The following is a 21,621-nucleotide window of genomic DNA, read 5'->3' as shown; positions in this document are numbered from 1 at the left end:
CAACATTCAAACTCTTCTTACATTCATACTACATTCTGTCAGCATTTCAGTTCAACTCCAGCATTGGAGCATTCACAGACAATTCCTCCAGGAATTGCCTCATCTAGTAACAACTACTGTTTAAAGTTCTGTGTATGTTTTTTTAAATGATTACCGTATTTTCCGCACTATTAGCCGCACCTAAAAACCACAAACTTACTCAAAAGCTGACAGTGCGGCTTTTAACCCGGTGCGCTTTATATATGGATTAATATTACGATTCATTTTCATAAAGTTTCGATCTCGCAACTTCGGTAAACAGCCGCCATCTTTTTTCCCGGTAGAACAGGAAGCGCTTCTTCTTCTACGCAAGCAACCGCCAAGGTAAGCACCCGCCCCCATAGAACAGGAAGCGCTTCTTCTTCTACTGTAAGCAACCACCCGCCCGCGTAGAAGAAGAAAAAGCGCGCGGATATACCGTACGTTTCATTTCCTTTGTGTGTTTACATCTGTAAAGACCACAAAATGGCTCCTACTAAGCGTCAGGGATCCGGTTCATGAAAAGACGCAATCTCTCCATCCGCACACGGATTACTATTTCACAGCAACTGATATTCCTGTGAACCGCACTGTGGATACAACGGGAGCACGTACGGTGAATATTCGCACCACAGGGAATGAGAAGTCATCCTTCACTGTGGTTCTAGCTTGCCATGCTAATGGCCAGAAACTTCCACCCATGGTGATATTCAAAAGGAAGACCTTGCCAAAAGAGACCTTTCCAGCCGGCGTCATCATAAAAGCTAACTCGAAGGGATGGATGAAGAAAAGATGAGCGAGTGGTTAAGTAAGTTTAAGTTTACGCGAAGAGGCCGGGTGGCTTTTTTCACGCAGCTCTGTCCATGTTGATATACGTATGTTTGTGATTGCACATTTGCGTACATTTTGGGAGTGAACAGAGTTGTTAGAACGCTGGTTTTTAATATATTATTAAAGTTTGACTGACCTATCTGACTGTTTTTTTGACATTCCTTTAGCGCAGTTAGATGCGGCTTACAACACCGGGCGGCTTATAGGTGGACAAAGTTTTGAAATATGCCGTTCATTGAAGGCGCGGCTTATAACCCAGGGCGCCTTATGGTGCGGAAAATACGGTACTCTATGTCATGTTTCAGGTGCAACTCACTTAGACTGGCCTCTAGTTCCAAGTCGTCTGGTGGTTAGTGCAGGAAACTGCTGCCTTATAATCTGTGAAGTGACAAAAAAAGAAAAAACAAACCTTAAAAAAAACAAACAAAGGTGCACTTTCTTGTTGAGTCATACATTTCTTAGTTGTATTTCTGCCCCACTTCTTCTTTTTTTTGTCTACCGGGTCGGGCTCCCGGTGCAGGAACTTTAGCAAACAGTGTCGCTGGCTATTGTGTGCCATGAAAATAGAGGGCAAGCTGTGAAGTTTGTGTCAGGCCCCTGCTTGATAAATGAGCAGACGGGGGCCCCCTCCCCATTTTTTTTTTTTGTCCTGAATCAATGAAGCCTTCCTAAAGGACACCCCACACCGCTCCAGCCACTGATCTAACATTCCGCAACATCTCACCCTTCCAAATGTCCTTTAATTACACATTAATCCCGGCCCCTTCTCTTTTTCAATATCTTCCGACAGGATCCTCAGAAAAGAGGGGTGGGGTGTGTTTTTTGGGAGGAGGGGACTGGGGGGATCGTAGGCAGGCTGAGGAGCTTTCTCAGGGTTGTGGGAACTCAGCAAAGTCCATCTCTCGGCTTCACACTGAGGGGCCAGCTCAAGCTGCAGCGGGGAATCGTCGACTGTCTCCATTTAACGCAAAAAAAAACCCTAAACGAATAAAGCTTCACGCCTTGTTGGGCATGAGGCCAGACCAAAACACATTTCGGTTTAGTGCAGAGCGTCCAAACTAATAACAAACCAGAAGGTTTTTTTTGTCGCATGCTTTTTTTTTTACAGCGTATGTGTTCTGTGGGCCATTGTCAATCAATCGTCTTCATGCCATGTGTCCTGTACAGTGCAGAATGTATACTGTGGTGGGGGATGTAATCCTGAACAAGATTTTAATGTGGATGAGACAGACTTATTTTGGAAACAAATGCCCTCTGGCACCTTTAAAATGCAGGACGAATCCAAAAGCGCAGGATTTAAGGCCCAAAAAGATGATGTGACTCTGGTTATGTGTGGAAATGCTGCAGGCTTTATGATAAAACCCGGGCTTATTTATAGGTCAAAAAATCCTAAAACCCTAAAATAATTAAACCAAAAAACATAGCAAAAAGAGACGAAATTTAAGTTCAAACTAATAACAACAAAGCAGATGCTTTTTTTTTTTTTTTTTTTTTACAGCGTATGAATGCGCATTGTGTTCTGCGTCCTGATTGGCTAAGGGACTGGAGACCATTGTCAATCAATCGTCTTCATGCCATGTGTCCTGTACACTACAGAATTTATACTGTGGTGGGGGAAATAATCCTGAACACGTTTTTAATATGGATGAGACAGACTTATTTTGGAAACGAATGGCCTCTCGCACCTTTATAATGCAGGACGAAGCCAAAAGCGCAGGATTTAAGGCCCAAAAAGATGGTGTGACTCTGATTATGTGTGGAAATGCTGCAGGCTTTATGATAAAACCCGGGCTTATTTATAGGTCAAGAAATTCTAAAAACCCTAAAAAATTAAACCAAAAAACATAGCAAAAAGAGACAAAATTTAAGTTCAAACTAATAACAACAAAGCAAAAGTTTTTTTTTGTCGCATGCTTTTTTTTTTACAGCGTATAAATGCACATTGTGTTCTGCATCCTGATTGGCTAAGGGACTGTAAACCATTGTCAATCAATCGTCTTCATGCCATGTGTCCTGTACACTACAGAATGTATACTGTGGTGGGGGATATAATCCTGAACACGTTTTTAATATGGATGAGACAGACTTATTTTAGAAACGAATGACCTCTCGCACCTTTATAATGCAGGACGAGGCCTAAAGCGCAGGATTTAAGGCCCCAAAAAGATGGTGTGACTTTGGTTATGTGTGGAAATGCTGCAGGCTTTATGATAAAACCCGGGCTTATTTATAGGTCAAAAAATTCTAAAAACCCTAAAAAATTAAACCAAAAAACATAGCAAAAAGAGACAAAATTTAAGTTCAAACTAACAACAAACCAGAAGTTGTTTTTTTTGTCGCATGCTTTTTTTTTTTTACAGCGTATGAATGCACATTGTGTTCTGCGTCCTGATTGGCTAAGGGACTGTAGACCATTGTCAATCAATCGTCTTCATGCCATGTGTCCTGTACACTACAGAATGTATACTGTGGTGGGGGAAATAATCCTGAACAAGTTTTTAATATGGATGAGACAGACTTATTCCGGAAACGAATGGCCTCTCGCACCTTTATAATGCAGGACGAAGCCAAAAGCGCAGGATTTAAGGCCCAAAAAGATGATGTGACTCTGGTTATGTGTGGAAATGCTGCAGGCTTTATGATAAAACCCGGGCTTATTTATAGGTCAAGAAATTCTAAAAACCCTAAAAAATTAAACCAAAAAACATAGCAAAAAGAGACGAAATTTAAGTTCAAACTAATAACAACAAACCAGAATTTTTTTTTTTGTCGCATGCTTTTTTTTTTTACAGCGTATGAATGCGCATTGTGTTCTGCGTCCTGATTGGCTAAGGGACTGGAGACCATTGTCAATCAATCTTCTTCATGCCATGTGTCCTGTACACTACAGAATGTATACTGTGGTGGGGGAAATAATCCTGAACAAGTTTTTAATATGGATGAGACAGACTTATTTTGGAAACGAATGGCCTCTCGCACCTTTAAAATGCAGAACGAAGCCAAAAGCGCAGGATTTAAGGCCCAAAAAGATGGTGTGACTCTGATTATGTGTGGAAATGCTGCAGGCTTTATGATAAAACCCGGGCTTATTTATAGGTCAAAAAATCCTAAAACCCTAAAAAATTAAACCAAAAAACATAGCAAAAAGAGACGAAATTTAAGTTCAAACTAATAACAACAAACCAGAAGTTTTTGTTTTGTCGCATGCTTTTTTTTTTTTTTTTTACAGCGTATGAATGCACATTGTGTTCTGCGTCCTGATTGGCTAAGGGACTGTAGACCATTGTCAATCAATCGTCTTCATGCCATGTGTCCTGTACACTACAGAATGTATACTGTGGTGGGGGAAATAATCCTGAACAAGTTTTTAATATGGATGAGACAGACTTATTCCGGAAACGAATGGCCTCTCGCACCTTTATAATGCAGGACGAAGCCAAAAGCGCAGGATTTAAGGCCCAAAAAGATGATGTGACTCTGGTTATGTGTGGAAATGCTGCAGGCTTTATGATAAAACCCGGGCTTATTTATAGGTCAAGAAATTCTAAAAACCCTAAAAAATTAAACCAAAAAACATAGCAAAAAGAGACGAAATTTAAGTTCAAACTAATAACAACAAACCAGAATTTTTTTTTTGTCGCATGCTTTTTTTTTTTTTTTACAGCGTATGAATGCACATTGTGTTCTGCGTCCTGATTGGCTAAGGGACTGTAGACCATTGTCAATCAATCGTCTTCATGCCATGTGTCCTGTATACTACAGAATGTATACTGTGGTGGGGGAAATAATCCTGCACAAGTTTTTAATATGGATGAGACAGACTTATTTTGGAAACAAATGCCCTCTGGCACCTTTAAAATGCAGGACGAATCCAAAAGCGCAGGATTTAAGGCCCAAAAAGATGGTGTGACTCTGGTTATGTGTGGAAATGCTGCAGGCTTTATGATAAAACCCGGGCTTATTTATAGGTCAAAAAATCCTAAAACCCTAAAAGATTAAACCAAAAAACATAGCAAAAAGAGACGAAATTTAAGTTCAAACTAATAACAACAAAGCAGATGTTTTTTGTTTTTTTGTCACATGTTTTTTTTTTTTTTACAGCGTATGAATGCACATTGTGTTCTGCATCCTGATTGGCTAAGAGACTGTAGACCATTGTCAATCAATCGTCTTCATGCCATGTGTCCTGTACACTACAGAATGTATACTGTGGTGGGGGAAATAATCCTGAACAAGTTTTTAATATGGATGAGACAGATTTATTTTAGAAACGAATGGCCTCTCGCACCTTTATAATGCAGGACGAAGCCAAAAGCGCAGGATTTAAGGCCCAAAAAGATGGTGTGACTCTGGTTATGTGTGGAAATGCTGCAGGCTTTATGATAAAACCCGGGCTTATTTATAGGTAAAAAAATCCTAAAACCCTAAAAGATTAAACAAAAAACATAGCAAAAAGAGACAAAATTTAAGTTCAAACTAATAACAACAAACCAGAATTTTTTTTTTTTTTTCGCATGCTTTGTTTTTTTACAGCGTATGAATGCACATTGTGTTCTGCGTCCTGATTGGCTAAGGGACTGTAGACCATTGTCAATCAATCGTCTTCATGCCATGTGTCCTGTACATTACAGAATGTATACTGTGGTGGGGGAAATAATCCTGAACAAGTTTTTAATATGGATGAGACAGACTTATTTTGGAAACGAATGGCCTCTGGCACCTTTATAATGCAGGACGAAGCCGAAAGCGCAGGATTTAAGGCCCAAAAAGATGGTGTGACTCTGGTTATGTGTGGAAATGCTGCAGGCTTTATGATAAAACCCGGGCTTATTTATAGGTCAAAAAATCCTAAAACCCTAAAAAATTAAACCAAAAAACATAGCAAAAAGAGACGAAATTTAAGTTCAAACTAATAACAAAGCAGATGGGTTTTTTTTTTGTCGCATGCTTTTTTTTTTTTACAGCGTATGAATGCGCATTGTGTCCTGCGTCCTGATTGGCTAAGGGACTGTAGACCATTGTCAATCAATCGTCTTCATGCCATGTGTCCTGTACACTACAGAATGTATACTGTGGTGGGGGAAATAATCCTGAACAAGTTTTTACTATGGATGAGACAGACTTATTTTGGAAACAAATGGCCTCTCGCACCTTTTATAATGCAGGACGAAGCCAAAAGCGCAGGATTTAAGGCCCAAAAAGATGGTGTGACTCTGATTATGTGTGGAAATGCTGCGGGCTTTATGATAAAACCCGGGCTTATTTATAGGTCAAAAAATCCTAAAACCCTAAAAAATTAAACCAAAAACCATAGCAAAAAGAGACGAAATTTAAGTTCAAACTAATAACAACAAACCAGAAGTTTTTTGTTTTTTTTCGCATGCTTTGTTTTTTTACAGCGTATGAATGCACATTGTGTTCTGCGTCCTGATTGGCTAAGGGACTGTAGACCATTGTCAATCAATCGTCTTCATGCCATGTGTCCTGTATACTACAGAATGTATACTGTGGTGGGGGAAATAATCCTGAACAAGTTTTTAATATGGATGAGACAGACTTATTTTGGAAACGAATGGCCTCTGGCACCTTTAAAATGCAGGACGAAGCCAAAAGCGCAGGATTTAAGGTCCAAAAAGATGATGTGACTCTGGTTATGTGTGGAAATGCTGCAGGCTTTATGATAAAACCCAGGCTTATTTATAGGTCAAAAAATCCTAGAACCCTAAAATAATTAAACCAAAAAACATAGCAAAAAGAGACGAAATTTAAGTTCAAACTAATAACAACAAAGCAGACGTTTTTTTTTTTTTTGTCGCATGCTTTTTTTTTACAGCGTATGAATGCGCATTGTGTCCTGCGTCCTGATTGGCTAAGGGACTGTAAACCATTGTCAATCAATCGTCTTCATACCATGTGTCCTGTACAGTGCAGAATGTATACTGTGGTGGGGGATATAATCCTGAACACGTTTTTAATATGGATGAGACAGACTTATTTTGGAAACGAATGGCCTCTCGCACCTTTATAATGCAGGACGAAGCCAAAAGCGCAGGATTTAAGGCCCAAAAAGATGATGTGACTCTGGTTATGTGTGGAAATGCTGCGGGCTTTACGATAAAACCCGGGTTTATTTATAGGTCAAAAAATCCTAGAACCCTAAACAACATAGCAAAAAGAGACGGATTATAAATTCAAACTAATAACAACAAACCAAAAGTTATTTTTTTAGGCCTTTTGATTGAAATTTTAAACCAATTTAAAAAAAACATATATATATTATATATAGGTCTGCCTGCATCGATTTATTTTATAGTATGCTATATATTTTTTTATTTTTGAGTAATTTTAACAATATTTTATTAGCATTTTTATTGCATTTCTCAGTGACTACTGCACAAATCTTCATGGATTCATGGAACAACTTTTTTATACCAGCAGATATCTGCCTTCTTCTATTCAATTATTGTCCAATGAGAAGTATGAATCTCTTGCAGTTTAATATTTTTGTGATTTAAAAAAAAAAATTGAATTATTTATTTTATTTATATTTTTACACTACATTTGTATGTTTACTTTTTTTGGCTCTCAGAAAAGATTTGGTTCGTGTCTTTATGAATACGCAAAAGCGACAATCTACTGCCAGGACACTTTTTGGGGCATTCCATTTAAGTGAGAATCTGGATAAAGGTGCAGATACAGGATTTAAAAAAAAAAAAAAACTAATGAGAAAATTCAAGCCCGTATGGAATAAGTGCGTATCCATCTGTAGTGTTTTGATCCACAGTATTACGATGACTTGTAACGATCAAATGGTGGAGCGGGCCCTCTGCGATGCCAGGCGACCCCAGGGGAACATGCTTTATCAGTATCATGCTTCAAACCCCACTTCCAAAAGCTATGCTCTGCAAAATGTGCTCGTTGTAGCCATTAATCCTGACTTTTTTATTTTTATTTTTTTAAATCGGCACAAATTGTTGCATTCATTTTTGTTTTGTAAGATTATATACTGTACAGTACAGAATATATACTGTGGTGGGGGAAATAATCCTGAACAAGTTTTTAATACGGATGAGACAGACTTATTTTGGAACCGAATGCCCTCTCGCACCTTTATAATGCAGGATGAAGCCAAAAGCGCAGGATTTAAGGCCCAAAAAGATGGTGTGACTCTGGTTATGTGTGGAAATGCTGCAGGCTTATTTATAGGTCAAAAAAATCCTAGTGCCCTAAAATACAGGTTTTGATCTTTGGTTTCATTCTTTAATACAGTGGTGTACTGTACTTATTTTTTGAACTTTGAGAGTGTTTAAACGAGAGAAATGCGAGAAAATGTTCATGCCTGTCTGAGAAAAGTTGATAAAGTGTGTGGTTAGGGGTTTTACAGACTTAAAACAAATATAATAAAGGAAAACACATATACTGTACAGTACTGTAAACGGGAAAAAAAACATTATAAATGAAAAAAACAACCTGTAAACGAAAAAACATGCACGGTAAATGAAAAAAAAAAATCCTGTAAATGAAAAAACATTAAAAAAAATATAATGAACGAAAACACACAAAATACGGAAAAAAAAATCTACTTCTACTTCACGGATTTCACCTGAAGCGGGTATTTTTTGGAACGTAACCTCATGTCTTTTTTAAAATTTCAGGCAAATTGATGGACTTTAAATCTTTTCAAGGTCAATAAAGTTATTCTTTGTTGTAAGTTGATTCATATTTCTTTCCTTTTGTGTGAATTAAGATCACAGGGTTGCGCAGACGTTACCTTCCCAAAGCTGGCTGCATTGACGGGCTGCGTGTCGTGCTTCTCGCTGAAGTCCAGGTAGTGCATGTAGAGGGCGCTCCTCGGGATGCACACACCTTCGGCTATCTCGTAGTTCTCCTCCAACCTGGACAAGACGGACAAATCATGCATCTCCGCCAGGTTGTTTGTGGAGTCAAACACACAACAACAACAACAACAAATGATGTAAACATCACACTGCAAAAAGTCAGTGTTCAAAAACAAGAAAATTTTTTTTACAAAAATTAGGGGTATTTTACTTGAACTAAGCAAAATTATCTGCCAATAGAACAAGAACATTTGGCTTGTCAAGACTTTCCAAAACAAGTAAAATTAGCTAACCAAAAATACCTTAAAATAAGTATATTCTCACTAATAACAAGTGCGTTTTTCTTGGTAGAAAAAAAATATATGAGACCTTTTTGCTCAATATGTCGAAAAATATTCTTAAATTAAGTATATATTAATTAAGTAATAATAATAATAAAAGAAGATTAATTAATTATTGAATTAGAAAAATTAATAAGTATATATTAATTAAATTAAGTCCATGCTAGTGCCATAATCCCCAAAAAGTGCAGTTCCCCTTTAAAAGGCATATCAAATCAAATCAAATCAAATCAACTTTATTTATAAAGCACATTTAAAATTTACCACAGGGGTAGCCAAAGTGCTGTACAATGGACAGGTTAAAAGATAAAACGAGTACCGAGCAAACAACACAACACAAACAGAACACGATAAAAAAATAAATAAATAAAAATAGAATAAATAAAAACATAAAAACATAAAAACAGGTTCACAGCAGGTGTATTATGGGGCGCCATTGCAGGATGGATATCACTCAGTGTTAAAAGCCATGGAATAAAAGTATGTTTTTAAGAGAGATTTAAAAACAGCAAGAGAGGAGGCTTGTCTAACACTCAGAGGTAGGTCGTTCCAGAGCTTGGGAGCAGCAATGGCGAAAGCTCTGTCACCTCTAAGCTTCAGCCTTGTGTCAGGGACCGTCAACAGCAGCTGATCGGCTGATCTTAAGGATCGGGTGGGGCAGTAAGGCTGAAGGAGGTCGGAGAGATAGGTTGGCGCGAGGTTGTTTAGACATTTAAAAACAAATAAAAGGAGTTTAAAATTGATTCGATAACGCACAGGGAGCCAGTGAAGGGACGCTAAAATGGGGGTGATGTGCTCACGTCTGCGGGTCTGTGTTAGCAGACGAGCAGCAGAGTTCTGCACGAGCTGCAGGCGGGCGAGGACATATATCGTGGACATATATGCTCCAAAACCTGTATGTACCTTTCAGCATTAATGGTGCCTTCACAGATGTGTAAGTTACCCATGTCTTGGGCACTAATACACCCCCATACCATCACACATGCTGGCTTTTACACTTTGCGCCTAGAACAGTCCGGATGGTTCTTTTCCTCTTTGTTCCGGAGGACACAACGTCCACAGTTTCCAAAAACTATTCGAAATGTGGACTCGTCAGACCAGAGAACACTTTTCCACTTTGCATCAGTCCATCTTAGATGAGCTCGGGCCCAGCGAAGCCGGCGGCGTTTCTGGGTGTTGTTGATAAATGGCTTTGGCTTTGCATAGTAGAGTTTTAACTTGCACTTACAGATGTAGCGACCAACTGTAGTTACTGACAGAGGTTTTCTGAAGTGTTCCTGAGCCCATGTGGTGATATCCTTTACACACCGATGTCGCTAACCATGTAATACTCCATATCAGTAGGTGGCAGCAGGTAGTTCATTGCTTTGTAGAAGTCGGAACGCGTCGAGGATGGTTTGTCGTGATTCCTATACGCAGAGCACGGCGGGAGACAGCGTGCAGGTAAAAAGGTATTTATCAAGCAGGGGCCTGACACAAACTTCACAGCTTGCCCTCTATTTTCATGGCACACAAAAGCCAGCAACACTGTTTGCTAAAGTTCCTGCACCGGGAGCCCGACCCAGTAGACAAAAAAAAAAAAGAATTGGGGCAGAAATACAACTAAGAAATGTATGACTCAACAAGAAAGTGCACCTTTGTTTTGTTTTTTTAAGGTTTGCTTTTTCTTTTTTTTGTCACTTCACAGATTATAAGGCAGCAGTTTCCTGCACTAACCTTTTTTTTTTTTAAATTTATTTATTTTTTAAATTTTGTAATTTTTTTTTAAATTTTTTTAATTTAAAACATTATTATTATTATTTTTTTTTTTTTTTTTTAACTTTTTTTTAACTTTTTTAAAAACTTTTTAAAAACTTTTTTAAAATTTTTTTTTACCCTAACCCTAACCTTAAAAAAAAAAGTTAATTGTTAAAATTGTTTAAAAAAATCAAAAAAATTTAAAATTGTTTTAAAAAAAAATTTAAAATTAAAAAAAGTAAAAAATATTTTTTTTTTAAATAAATTTTTTTTTTAAAAAATAGAACATTTTAAAAACATTTTTAAAAAATAAAAAAAATTTGAAAATCATTTTTTACCTTGAAAATCATTTTTAACCTTGAAAAAAAAATTTTACCTTGAAATTTTTTTTTTACCTTGAAAATCATTTTTTACCTTGAAAAAAATGTTTTACCTTGAAAATCATGTTTTAACTTAAAACATTTTTTTTAAATTTTAATTTTTTTTTTAACTTTTCTAATTTTTTTTTAAATTTTTGTAAAAAAATTTTAGTTTTTAAAATTTTTTTGAATTTAAATTTTTTTTTAATTTTTTTTTTAATTTCTTTTTTTTTTAAATTTTTTAAATTTTTAAAAATTTTTAAATTTTTTTTTAATTTTTTTAAAAACTTAAAAAAAAAATTTTTTTTAACTTTTTTTAAACTTTTAAAAAAAAAATTTAAAACTTTTTTTTGAAATTTTTTACCCTAACCCTAAAAAAAAAGGTTAATTGTTAAAATTGTTTAAAAAAATCTAAACATTTTAAAATTGTTTTAAATTGTATGTAACGCTTAAACCAAAAATTAACAAAAGGCAAGTCCCGCTAAGAAAAGGCACTGAAGCGTAGGAATGACTATGTAAAACAAAAGTAAAACTGAACTGGCTACAAAGTCAACAAAAACAGAATGCTGGACGGCAGCAAAGACTTACAGCGTGTGGAGCAAAGACGGCCTCCACAAAGCACATCCCGTACATGACATGACAATCAACAATGTCCCCACAAAGAAGGATAGCGTACGCACAACTTCAGTAGTCTTGATTGCGAAAACAAAGCAGGTGTGAGCAATAGCCCTCAAAGGAAGGTGGGAAGCTGCTACAGGATAACGCCAACAAAACAGGAAGGGCCACCAAATTAACAGCGCAAGACAGGAACTAAAGCACTACACACAGGAAACAACAACAAACTCAAAATAAGGCACGCTAACCTGGCGGAGTTTCTTTTTTTTAACCTTTTCTGCTGGTGGTGTGCCTCCTTATTTTTTTTTAATGAAAAAAATGTGCCTTGGCTCAAAAAAAGGTTGAAAAACACTGCTTTAGCACTTTGGACGACTGGTGTTGTTTTTAAATGTGCTATATAAATAAATAATAAATAATATAAATTATATATATAATATATATAAATAAATAATAAATAATAAAAAAATAAATAAATAAATAAATAAATAAATACTATATATATATATATATATATATATATATATATATATATATATATATATATATATATATATATATATATATTAAGGGTGTAACGGTACACAAAAATTTCGGTTCGGTATGTACCTCGGTTTAGAAGTCACGGTTCGGTTCATTTTCGATACAGTAAGAAAACAATAAAATATACATTTTTTGATTATTTATTTACCAAATGTGTAAACAATGGCATAACATACATATACACACAGGGTCCATTGCCAGGGTTAATGTGGTCAACATATATAACATAAAAACTAAATAAGATAACATTTCTGTACAATGACAAACACAATTCGGGAGAACATCCGCACCGTAACACAACATAAACACAACAGAACAAATACCCAGAACCCCTTGCAGCACTAACTCTTCCGGGACGCTCCCTAATTTTTTTCCATAACTTGAGTTGATTTATTTTGGAAAACCTTGTTACATTGTTTAATGCATCCAGCGGGGCATCACAACAAAATTAGGCATAATAATGTGTTCATTCCAGGACTGTATATATCGGTATCGGTTGATATCGGAATCGGTCATTAAGAGTTGGACAATATCGGGATATTGGCAAAAAAGCCATTATCGGACATCTCTACTTTCAAACCACACGTGTAACTGTGGGATTTTAGTCTATTATATTATTTTTTTCATGTATTTTATGTCGTGTTGTCACGATACCGGTACCAAAATGTATTTCGATACTTTTCCAAATAAAGGGGACCACAAAAAAATGTAATTATTGGCTTTATTATAACAAAAAAATGTTAGTGTACATGAAACATATGTTTATTATTGCAATTTAGTCCTTAAATAAAATAGTGAACATACTAGACAACTTGTCTTTTAGTAGTAAGTAAACAAACAAAGACTCCTAATTAGTCGTATGCAGTAACATATTGTGTCATTTATACACCTATTATTTTGTACACATTATTAAGGACAAGTGGTAGAAAATTTATTATTAATCTACTTGTTCATTTACTGTCAGTCAATACCGGTACTTTTCAAAGGTGGTATAGTACCGATTTCAATTGATGAGTACCGCGATACTTTATTAGTACCGGTATACCGTACAACCCCAGTTCTAACTAAGGTTGTCCTGATACCAATATTTTGGTACCGGTACTAAAATGTATTACAATATTTTTCTAAATAAAGGGCACCACAAAAAATTGCATTATTGGCTTTATTTGAACAAAAAAATCTTCAGAATTATTATTGCAATTTAGTCCATAAATAAAATAGTGAACATACTAGACAACTTGTCCTTTAGTAGTAAGTAAACAAACAAAGACTTCTAATTAGTCGTATGCAGTAACATATTGTGTCATTTATACACCTATTATTCTGTACACATTATTAAGGACAAGTGGTAGAAAATTAATTATTAATCTACTTGTTCATTTACTGTCAGTCAATACTGGTACTTTTCAAAGGTGGTATAGTACCGATTTCAATTGATGAGTACTGCGATACTTTATTAGTATACCGTACAACCCCAGTTCTAACTAAGGTTGTCCCGATACCAATATTTAGGTACCAGTACCAAAATATATTACAAGATTTTTGTAAATAAAGGGCACCACAAAAAATTGCATTATTGGCTTTATTTGAACAAAAAAATCTTCAGAATTATTATTGCAATTTAGTCCTTAAATAAAATAATGAACATACCAGACAACTTGTCTTTTAGTAGTAAGTAAACAAACAAAAGCTCGTAAATAGTCTGCTGACATATGCAGTAACATATTGTGTCATTTATACACCTACTATTTTGTACACATTATGAGGGACAAATGGTAGAAAATGTATTATTAATGTACTTGTTCATTTACTGTTAATATCTGCTTACTGTCAGTCAATACTGGTACTTTTCAAAGGTGGTATAGTACCGATTTCAATTGATGAGTACCGCGATACTTTATTAGTATACCGTACAACCCCAGTTCTAACTAAGGTTGTCCTGATACCAATATTTTGGTACCGGTACCAAAATGTATTACAATATTTTTCTAAATAAAGGGGAACACAAAAAATTGCATTATTGGCTTTATTTGAACAAAAAAATCTTCAGAATTATTATTGCAATTTAGTCCTTAAATAAAATAGTGAACATACTAGACAACTTGTCTTTTAGTAGTAAGTAAACAAACAAAAGCTCCTAATTAGTCTGCTGACATATGCAGTAACATATTGTGTTTCTGTACAACTTTGCCACACTAAGAGTAGACAAACAAAAAAACTTACCATTCAAGCGTCGCTGGCGTGGAATGCGGCTTGGATGCTCGGTTGTTCTCCTTTTCTTCATCTGCAACGGTTAGGAGTCGGGAATTAAAACATCACAACAGTTACATTTCCAGATTAAAAAAATGTTAGTTTTTTTTAAAATTTGTGCTGGTTTCTCTTACGCTCGTCGGTAGACATGTTGCCCAGAGACATGTGGCTGGAGTAACGCTTGATCTCGCTCTCGTTGAGGCATCGCTCAATCCAGCTCTCTGCGCACAAAAATAAACAAAGTTTAGTTTAGTTTAGTTGAGTTTATTAAGGATCCCCCTTTAGTCTAACACCGCGGGTGGAGACTATTCAGATCAGATAGGTCTTTATTGTCATTGCACAAGTACAACAAAACTATGTTTTCAGCACAATTAGACAAAAAAACAGTGTACAGGGTTACAGAACAGGAACGCTGATGGGTCGCCATAAGGCGCCCCGTAAAAGATGGGGAAAAAGGTAAAACACTGGGGAAAAAGATGAGTAAAAAAATACAATCAGACTGGGCTCCTAAGGGGGCCTAGTCTGGAGTGGGGAAAAAACCTCCATGCAATGCACACATAAACATGTTACATTTCATCACGACAAACTCACAACAGAGGGGCGGGGAGTTGGGGCCCTGGAGGTCAACTGCTGCTATGAAGCGCTGCCATTCGACCATCACCCCGAAGGGGGAACAAGCGGTGGTGAAGGCGTGGGGTGGGTGTGTGTGCCCAATTGTCTTGGGTGTGATGATGTAATGTTTTTTATAGACTGAGGCCGATCTGCAAAAGTTCGACTCCGGGTGTCGTTGAGGAGGGAGTGAGGTCAAAAGCGTCCATCATTGAGGTGTCCTCGGAGGTGTTTTTCCAGAACAGCCTGGTCCTGTTCCCACGGCGTCAAGGTCATTTGAGGGAGTCAAACCGTAGATTAGGTATACTTGCCAACACTCCCGAATTTTCCTGGGGGACTCCCGAATTTCAGTGCCTCTCCCGAAAATCTCCCGGGACAACCATTGTCCCGAATTTCTCCCGATTTCCAGCCGGACTTAAGGCGGACCTGAGTGAGGACAGCCTGTCGTCACGTCCGCTTGGCCAACCAAAAAGTAGCCACAGAACACATCCGTATAGTGTTCTGTGGTTACTTTTTGGTTGGCCGACGGTTTACGTTGTATTGCGCACCCTGACGACAAGTGTGGGAGTCGGTTCTGAAGTATGAAGTAAAGAGACGTAACTTCATCACCTCGCCTGGTTATTGACTCCAACCCAGAATATTACACTGCCCATACCTATGCTCTTTCAAAGGCTGTGCTACTGGCTGCAAAGCATTGCACTTTCAAATACAACAATGAGTAGAGAGGAGTGTTATGTGTGTGTATATGTGTAAATAAATGAACACTGAAATTCAAGTATTTATTTTATTTATATATATATATATATATATATATATATATATATATATATATATATATATATATATATATATATATATATATATATATATATAAGAAATACTTGAATTTCAGTGAATTCTAGCTGTAAATATACTCCTCCCCCCTTAACCCTGCCCCACCCACCTCAACCCCCCGAATTTGGAGTTCTCAACGTTGGCAAGTATGAGATTAGGATGTTTGTTTTACGCGAGCAGACAAAACAATGACTTGTCTGTTCTATTCGTCCATGCTGGGTGCTCTCAAATTCAATTCAATTTTCCTTTTCAGCAAGCTTCTCCATGATGTGATCCATCTTGTGATTCAGTTCAGAAATCACCACAGTCTGTGTTCCCACAGCCCTGCCCAAACCATCCATTGCGACGAACAGCCTTTGGGCTCCTTGAGTGGCTGCCATCGTCTTACGAATTTGACGATACACCAGAGCAATGCCCAGCCCAATCAGCAGGTGCCCCGCGATCACGGTTCCAAATAGGTAGATGTCTTCCACGTCCTCGATGGAAAGGACTGAGAGGCACATGATTCTCCATTTGTCCCAGGAATCTCAGCAATGGTTCCATCAGGGCAGCCAGGCTCCCCCGAACCTCTTTTTCCTCGTCGAAAAGATTTTTTTATTTGCGTCGAGAGTCCAGCTGATCATTTACATGTCTGATGTTTAGATTTGAGGACTTCAAAAAAGTTCAGACAAGACAAAAACAAAGAGAGCAAGCTGGGAGAAGAGGGAGTGGAAAAAAATGCGACCGCCCTCATCAGAAGCAAGACAGAAAATTCTTCCTGGGGGTCCAGGCAAAAAAAACATCACACAATCACAAAACAAAAGATTACAATGCAGTACAACATGATCAAATAATAAAATATTGTAATACAAAAATAGCAACAACAGAGAACCAAAAAAACCCCCCAAAAAACAATAACTTCGACTTTACATAACAATGTTCATACCAAAGATAAAAAGAGCAATATAAAAATAGATGTATATGTTTTTGCAAAAATAAAACAATGGCCTAAAATATACATATTAAATATACACATTAATGTACCAAAAACATACTTGCCAACCCTCCCGGATCTTCCGGGAGACTCCCGAAATTCAGCGCCTCTCCCGAAAACCTCCCGGGACAAATTTTCTCCCGAAAATCTCCCGAAATTCAGGCGGACCTGGAGGCCACGCCCCCTCCAGCTCCATGCGGACCTGGAGGGTCTGCATGGAGCAATGTTGTTGTAATATATTGAGTTGGAGGCAATAAACCGGTGAGGTGATGAAGTACGTCTCTTTACTGTAGACTTCAGAACAGACTCACACACTTGACGTCAGGTGCGCAACACCACGTAAATCGTTGGCCAACCAAAAAGTAACCCCAGTACGCTATAGCCAACATTCACCAGGAGATGGCAACAGACAAACATAGATCACTCCATTACATTCCTCCCCTTTTAGAAATGTAGAAGTTACTCAAAAGAAATAAACAACCCAACCAAAGAAATGCAGCAGCTCAATTAAAAAACTGTACTTAAGCTACATTCTTTTTTTTTTTAGTACTGAACTCTTAACCCTCATTTGTAAACAATAACATGCTTATTATACAAAGAGTATTTGTACACCTTTAACACAGATTTTTATACTGTCTTCAGAGATTCAGTTTTTTTGGTGGTACTCGAAACCTTTCTGGGTACCTGCGGATCACTGGTGGGGTTTTTGTTGTGGGTGATCTGGGTTCTGATGATGGAAACTCAGCAGCCCTTGAATCTGGTTCAATGATTAGACTAGTTTGAGTCTGACTCACTGATGGTCCTGATGATGGAACTGAAACAGCACTGTCCAGTTGTACTGATGGCACATTTTCATATATATATATATATATATATATATATATATATATATATATATATAAATATATATATATATATATATATATATATATATATATATATATACATATGTATATATATATATATATATACATATGTATACATATGTATATATATATATATATATATATATATATATATATATATATATATATATATATATATATATATATATATATATATATATATATATATATATATATGTATGTGTGGGAAAAAAAAATCACAAGACTACTTCATCTCTACAGGCCTGTTTCATGAGGGGTTCCCTCAATCATCCCTCAATCAAAAATCTCCTGATGATTGAGGGAACCCCTCATGAAACAGGCCTGTAGAGATGAAGTAGTCTTGTGATTTTTTTTCCCACACATACATATATTGCGGTCTACTACGGTATCGAGCACTATTTTTTGGATAACCTTATTAAGACATATGTATATATATATATATATATATATATATATATATATATTAGAGATGCGCGGTTTGCGGACACAACCGCGGAGTCCGCGGATTATCCGCGGTTCGGGCGGTTGAAATAAAAAAAAATTAGATTTTATCCGTGGGTCGGGTCGGGCGGTTGAAATAAAAAAAAATTTGATTTTAAATAGATTCAGGCGGGTGGCAGTTAAACCAATTCGGAAATATATATACATAGTTAAATGTTGTTACCCACATACGAAAAACGAGCAGGCACCTGCAGCATATGCCACAACAGAAGAAGAAAAAAAAAAAGAAATGGACACTTTTACGGAGCGGAGAAGGGACGCCTCGCCGGGGTCCGGGACCGAGGCCCCTTCCCCCGAGAGGGCCCCACCAGGAGCCGTAGCTGAGGTGATCCGCGAGAAAGGCCCGACGCACGTCCAGGGTCACCACCGCGCCCACCGCACCGACACCCCGCCTCGTCCGCCTTAGCCGCGGCCGGCGTCACGCGCAGCAGGTAAGCAGCTTACCTGTCCGCCACCCCCGTGGCCGGGGGCTCGTAACAGGGGTCACTCCGCGCGCTCCGTCCGCGCAGCTTACCTGCCCGCCACCCCTGTTGCCGGGGGCGCGTAACAGGGGTCACTCCGCGCGCAGTGCGCTCACGAAAGGGGTGGGGCTCACCCTGGTTTATATAGACAGCAGGACGGTGGCCATGGAAGTCGGAACCCGCTAAGGAGTGTGTAACAACCCACCTGCCGAATCAACTAGCCCTGAAAATGGATGGCGCTGGAGCGTCGGGCCCATACCCGGCCGTCGCCGGCAGCGAGACGCGCTTGGAGGTGCGCTCAGCGCGGCTCCCATATGATTGCGCACTGGTGTGCGTCTGGGTCGTGACAGCGTGGCACGCGAATGTCTGTGCTGCATTGGATCAGTCTCCTTTCTTTAACAGGCAAAAGCTTTATAACCTCACTAATGCCTTGCATCGTCTATATTAGATATATAACAACGGGCGGGTGCGGGCGGATGCGGTTCTGATTAAATGTTAGATCGAGTGGATGGCGGATGGTTGACGACTTTCTGATGCGGTTGCGGATGAAATAATTGCCTATCCGCGCATCTCTACCGCCCGGGGTCTGACCCCATTTTGTGAATTAACCGCCTCTTCCTAATAACCGCCTATGTCCAAATAGCCGCCCATGGGCTGTTATTTGCATAATTTAGATGAAAATGCTACTGGGGTTGTGTTTGCTGCAGTATTATTGTTTTGATGGTTTTATAGAGTACTTGGTACCATCATTTTATTTTTCCTTTATTTAAAACTTGGAGTACTGTAGCCTTTATTTTATTTAAGTGACAGTAGTATTGTTCTGTTTTGATGGTGAATTTTATACTTGAGTACTTGGTACCATAATTTTATTTTAAAAAGTTTATTTATTTTTAGTATTGGTATTCTACTTGACAATTGTTGCACTACTGCCATTTTTGAGGCCTTGTTGATCTCTTGTCTTTTGATAGCCTACCTCATGTTGATCTCTTGTTTTTTTGTTTGTATGTTTACAATAGCTTTTACATTTAAAGTTCTTTGTACGAAAAAAAAAATACTGGACAGTAACCATTGTAACCAAATAATGGCCTGGTGCAAAAATAAATAAAAGCCTTGTGCAAATAACCGCCTGCTTCTTTTAAACGCCTGTCTCCAAAATCGATTTTGTGAAATAAACGCCCGGGCTACTATTTGGTAATATACGGTATATATATATATATATATATATATATATATATATATATATATATATATATGTATATATATACACTGTATATATACATATATATATATATATATATATATATATATATATATATATATATATATATATATATATATATATATACTGTATATATATATGAAATACTTGACTTGGTGAATTCTAGCTGTAAATATACTCCTCCCCTCTTAGCCACGCCCCAACCACGCCCACCCACCCCCCACCTCCCGAAATCGGAGGTCTCAAGGTTGGCAAGTATGACCAAAAACAAACAATAAGTGACGAAAAAGTACCACCCATCCATTTTCTACGGTTTGTCCCATAATCAATAAAATAGTCAATAATCAATAAAACCAGTCATGACATTAGGTACAATCTAGAATAATGTCTTTCCGCAATACTTGTCTATTTTTTTTATGTGTGTTTATGGACATAAATGCAGCGTCACTTCTCCTCACGTGTGCAGAAAAGTCTCATGGCCTCTGGGTTGTGGTGATCTATTTGAGGGGACACGGCAGGAATCCGTCCGGTATTGTCCCCCCCCCCCCCCCCCGCCCCTCAAAACACCCTCTCCCCCCCCGACCCGGGGTAGACCAAGAGAGTGCACCCCTGCGCACATTTACCAGCGAGGCGGCCATTGTGCCCCTTTTCAGCAGTGTTAAACCCAAGGAGAGACGTCTTGTTGACGTGCCAGCAAGCATTTTAATGAGACGCAAATGTTGCAAAACTCCCCTTTTCTCTTACGGTGATGTGATGTGACAAGCAGGGCGGCTATTGGCAGGGCGGAGGGGGGGGGGGGGGGTTGAAGGGGGTACTCCAGAGGGGGTCACGGATATCGCAAAGTTTTTTTTTCCCAGGTGGTGTCCACCTCCGTAAAGGCCACGTGCACCAATGGCTTCTTACTTGCGGTATTACAAACCCCGTTTCCATATGAGTTGGGAAATTGATGTAAATATAAACGGAATACAATGATTTGCAAATAATTTTCAACCCAGTTGAATATGCTACAAATACAACATATTTGATGTTCAAACTGATTAAAATTTTTTTTTTTTTTTTTTGCAAATAATTATTAACTTAAAATGTCAAAGGCGTAGTCAAACGAAAAAGGTTGGAAATAGGGTTGGGGAAAAAAACAGGAATTCCTGGAAATTTGTTGAACGGGGAAAAATGGTCGTTTGAATGTTCAGGATGAGTTTAATGTGGAATGGTTTGAATCAGTTGAAGAATGTGGGAATTGTGGAAGTTTGAAAAATGAAAATGACGAAAATGAAAAAAAAAAGGAAATGGGAAACCCTATAATTTTTTTAGAATTGTTGAAGTAGAGCACACAATTCCCAAACAGGCTGAATGAAGTTGGAACAGTTTGAATCAGATGAAAAATGTGGGAATTGTGGCACTTTGAAGAATGTGCCATTGATTTCAATGGAAATTTCCCCAAAATTTGGAAATTTAGAGACAAGCGGGATTTTTTTTGAAAATGGTAAAAAACAAAAACAAACTTGAATAGTCTGAATGAGTTGAAATGGTTGGTGTTGAAATTTTTCAAATCGGTTGAGAAATGCTGAAGTAGTAACATGTTGAATTGAGAAATGGTATTACGGAATT

The 21,621-nt window shown here is 37.7% G+C and overlaps 1 protein-coding gene across 2 annotated transcripts in view; it reads right to left on the bottom strand.

Annotated features, from left to right (window-relative positions):
• Positions 1-21,621, bottom strand: part of rfx4 (regulatory factor X, 4) — a 104,194-nt gene that overhangs the window by 58,871 nt on the left and 23,702 nt on the right. For both annotated transcript variants that reach the window (XM_061924573.1, XM_061924576.1), the window contains exons 2-5: positions 14,664-14,750; positions 14,503-14,563; positions 8,621-8,744; positions 1,166-1,227 (exon numbers count right to left, since the gene is read on the bottom strand). In XM_061924573.1, coding sequence (XP_061780557.1) covers positions 1,166-1,227; positions 8,621-8,744; positions 14,503-14,563; positions 14,664-14,750 — 334 coding nt within the window. The remainder of the gene's footprint in view (positions 1-1,165; positions 1,228-8,620; positions 8,745-14,502; positions 14,564-14,663; positions 14,751-21,621) is intronic.

The sequence above is a fragment of the Nerophis lumbriciformis genome, linkage group LG29 (genome assembly GCF_033978685.3).
Source record: "Nerophis lumbriciformis linkage group LG29, RoL_Nlum_v2.1, whole genome shotgun sequence".
NCBI lineage: Eukaryota > Metazoa > Chordata > Actinopteri > Syngnathiformes > Syngnathidae > Nerophis > Nerophis lumbriciformis.
The sequence above is the reverse complement of the archived record's forward strand: the minus strand, read 5'-3'. Positions and strand labels throughout refer to the sequence as shown.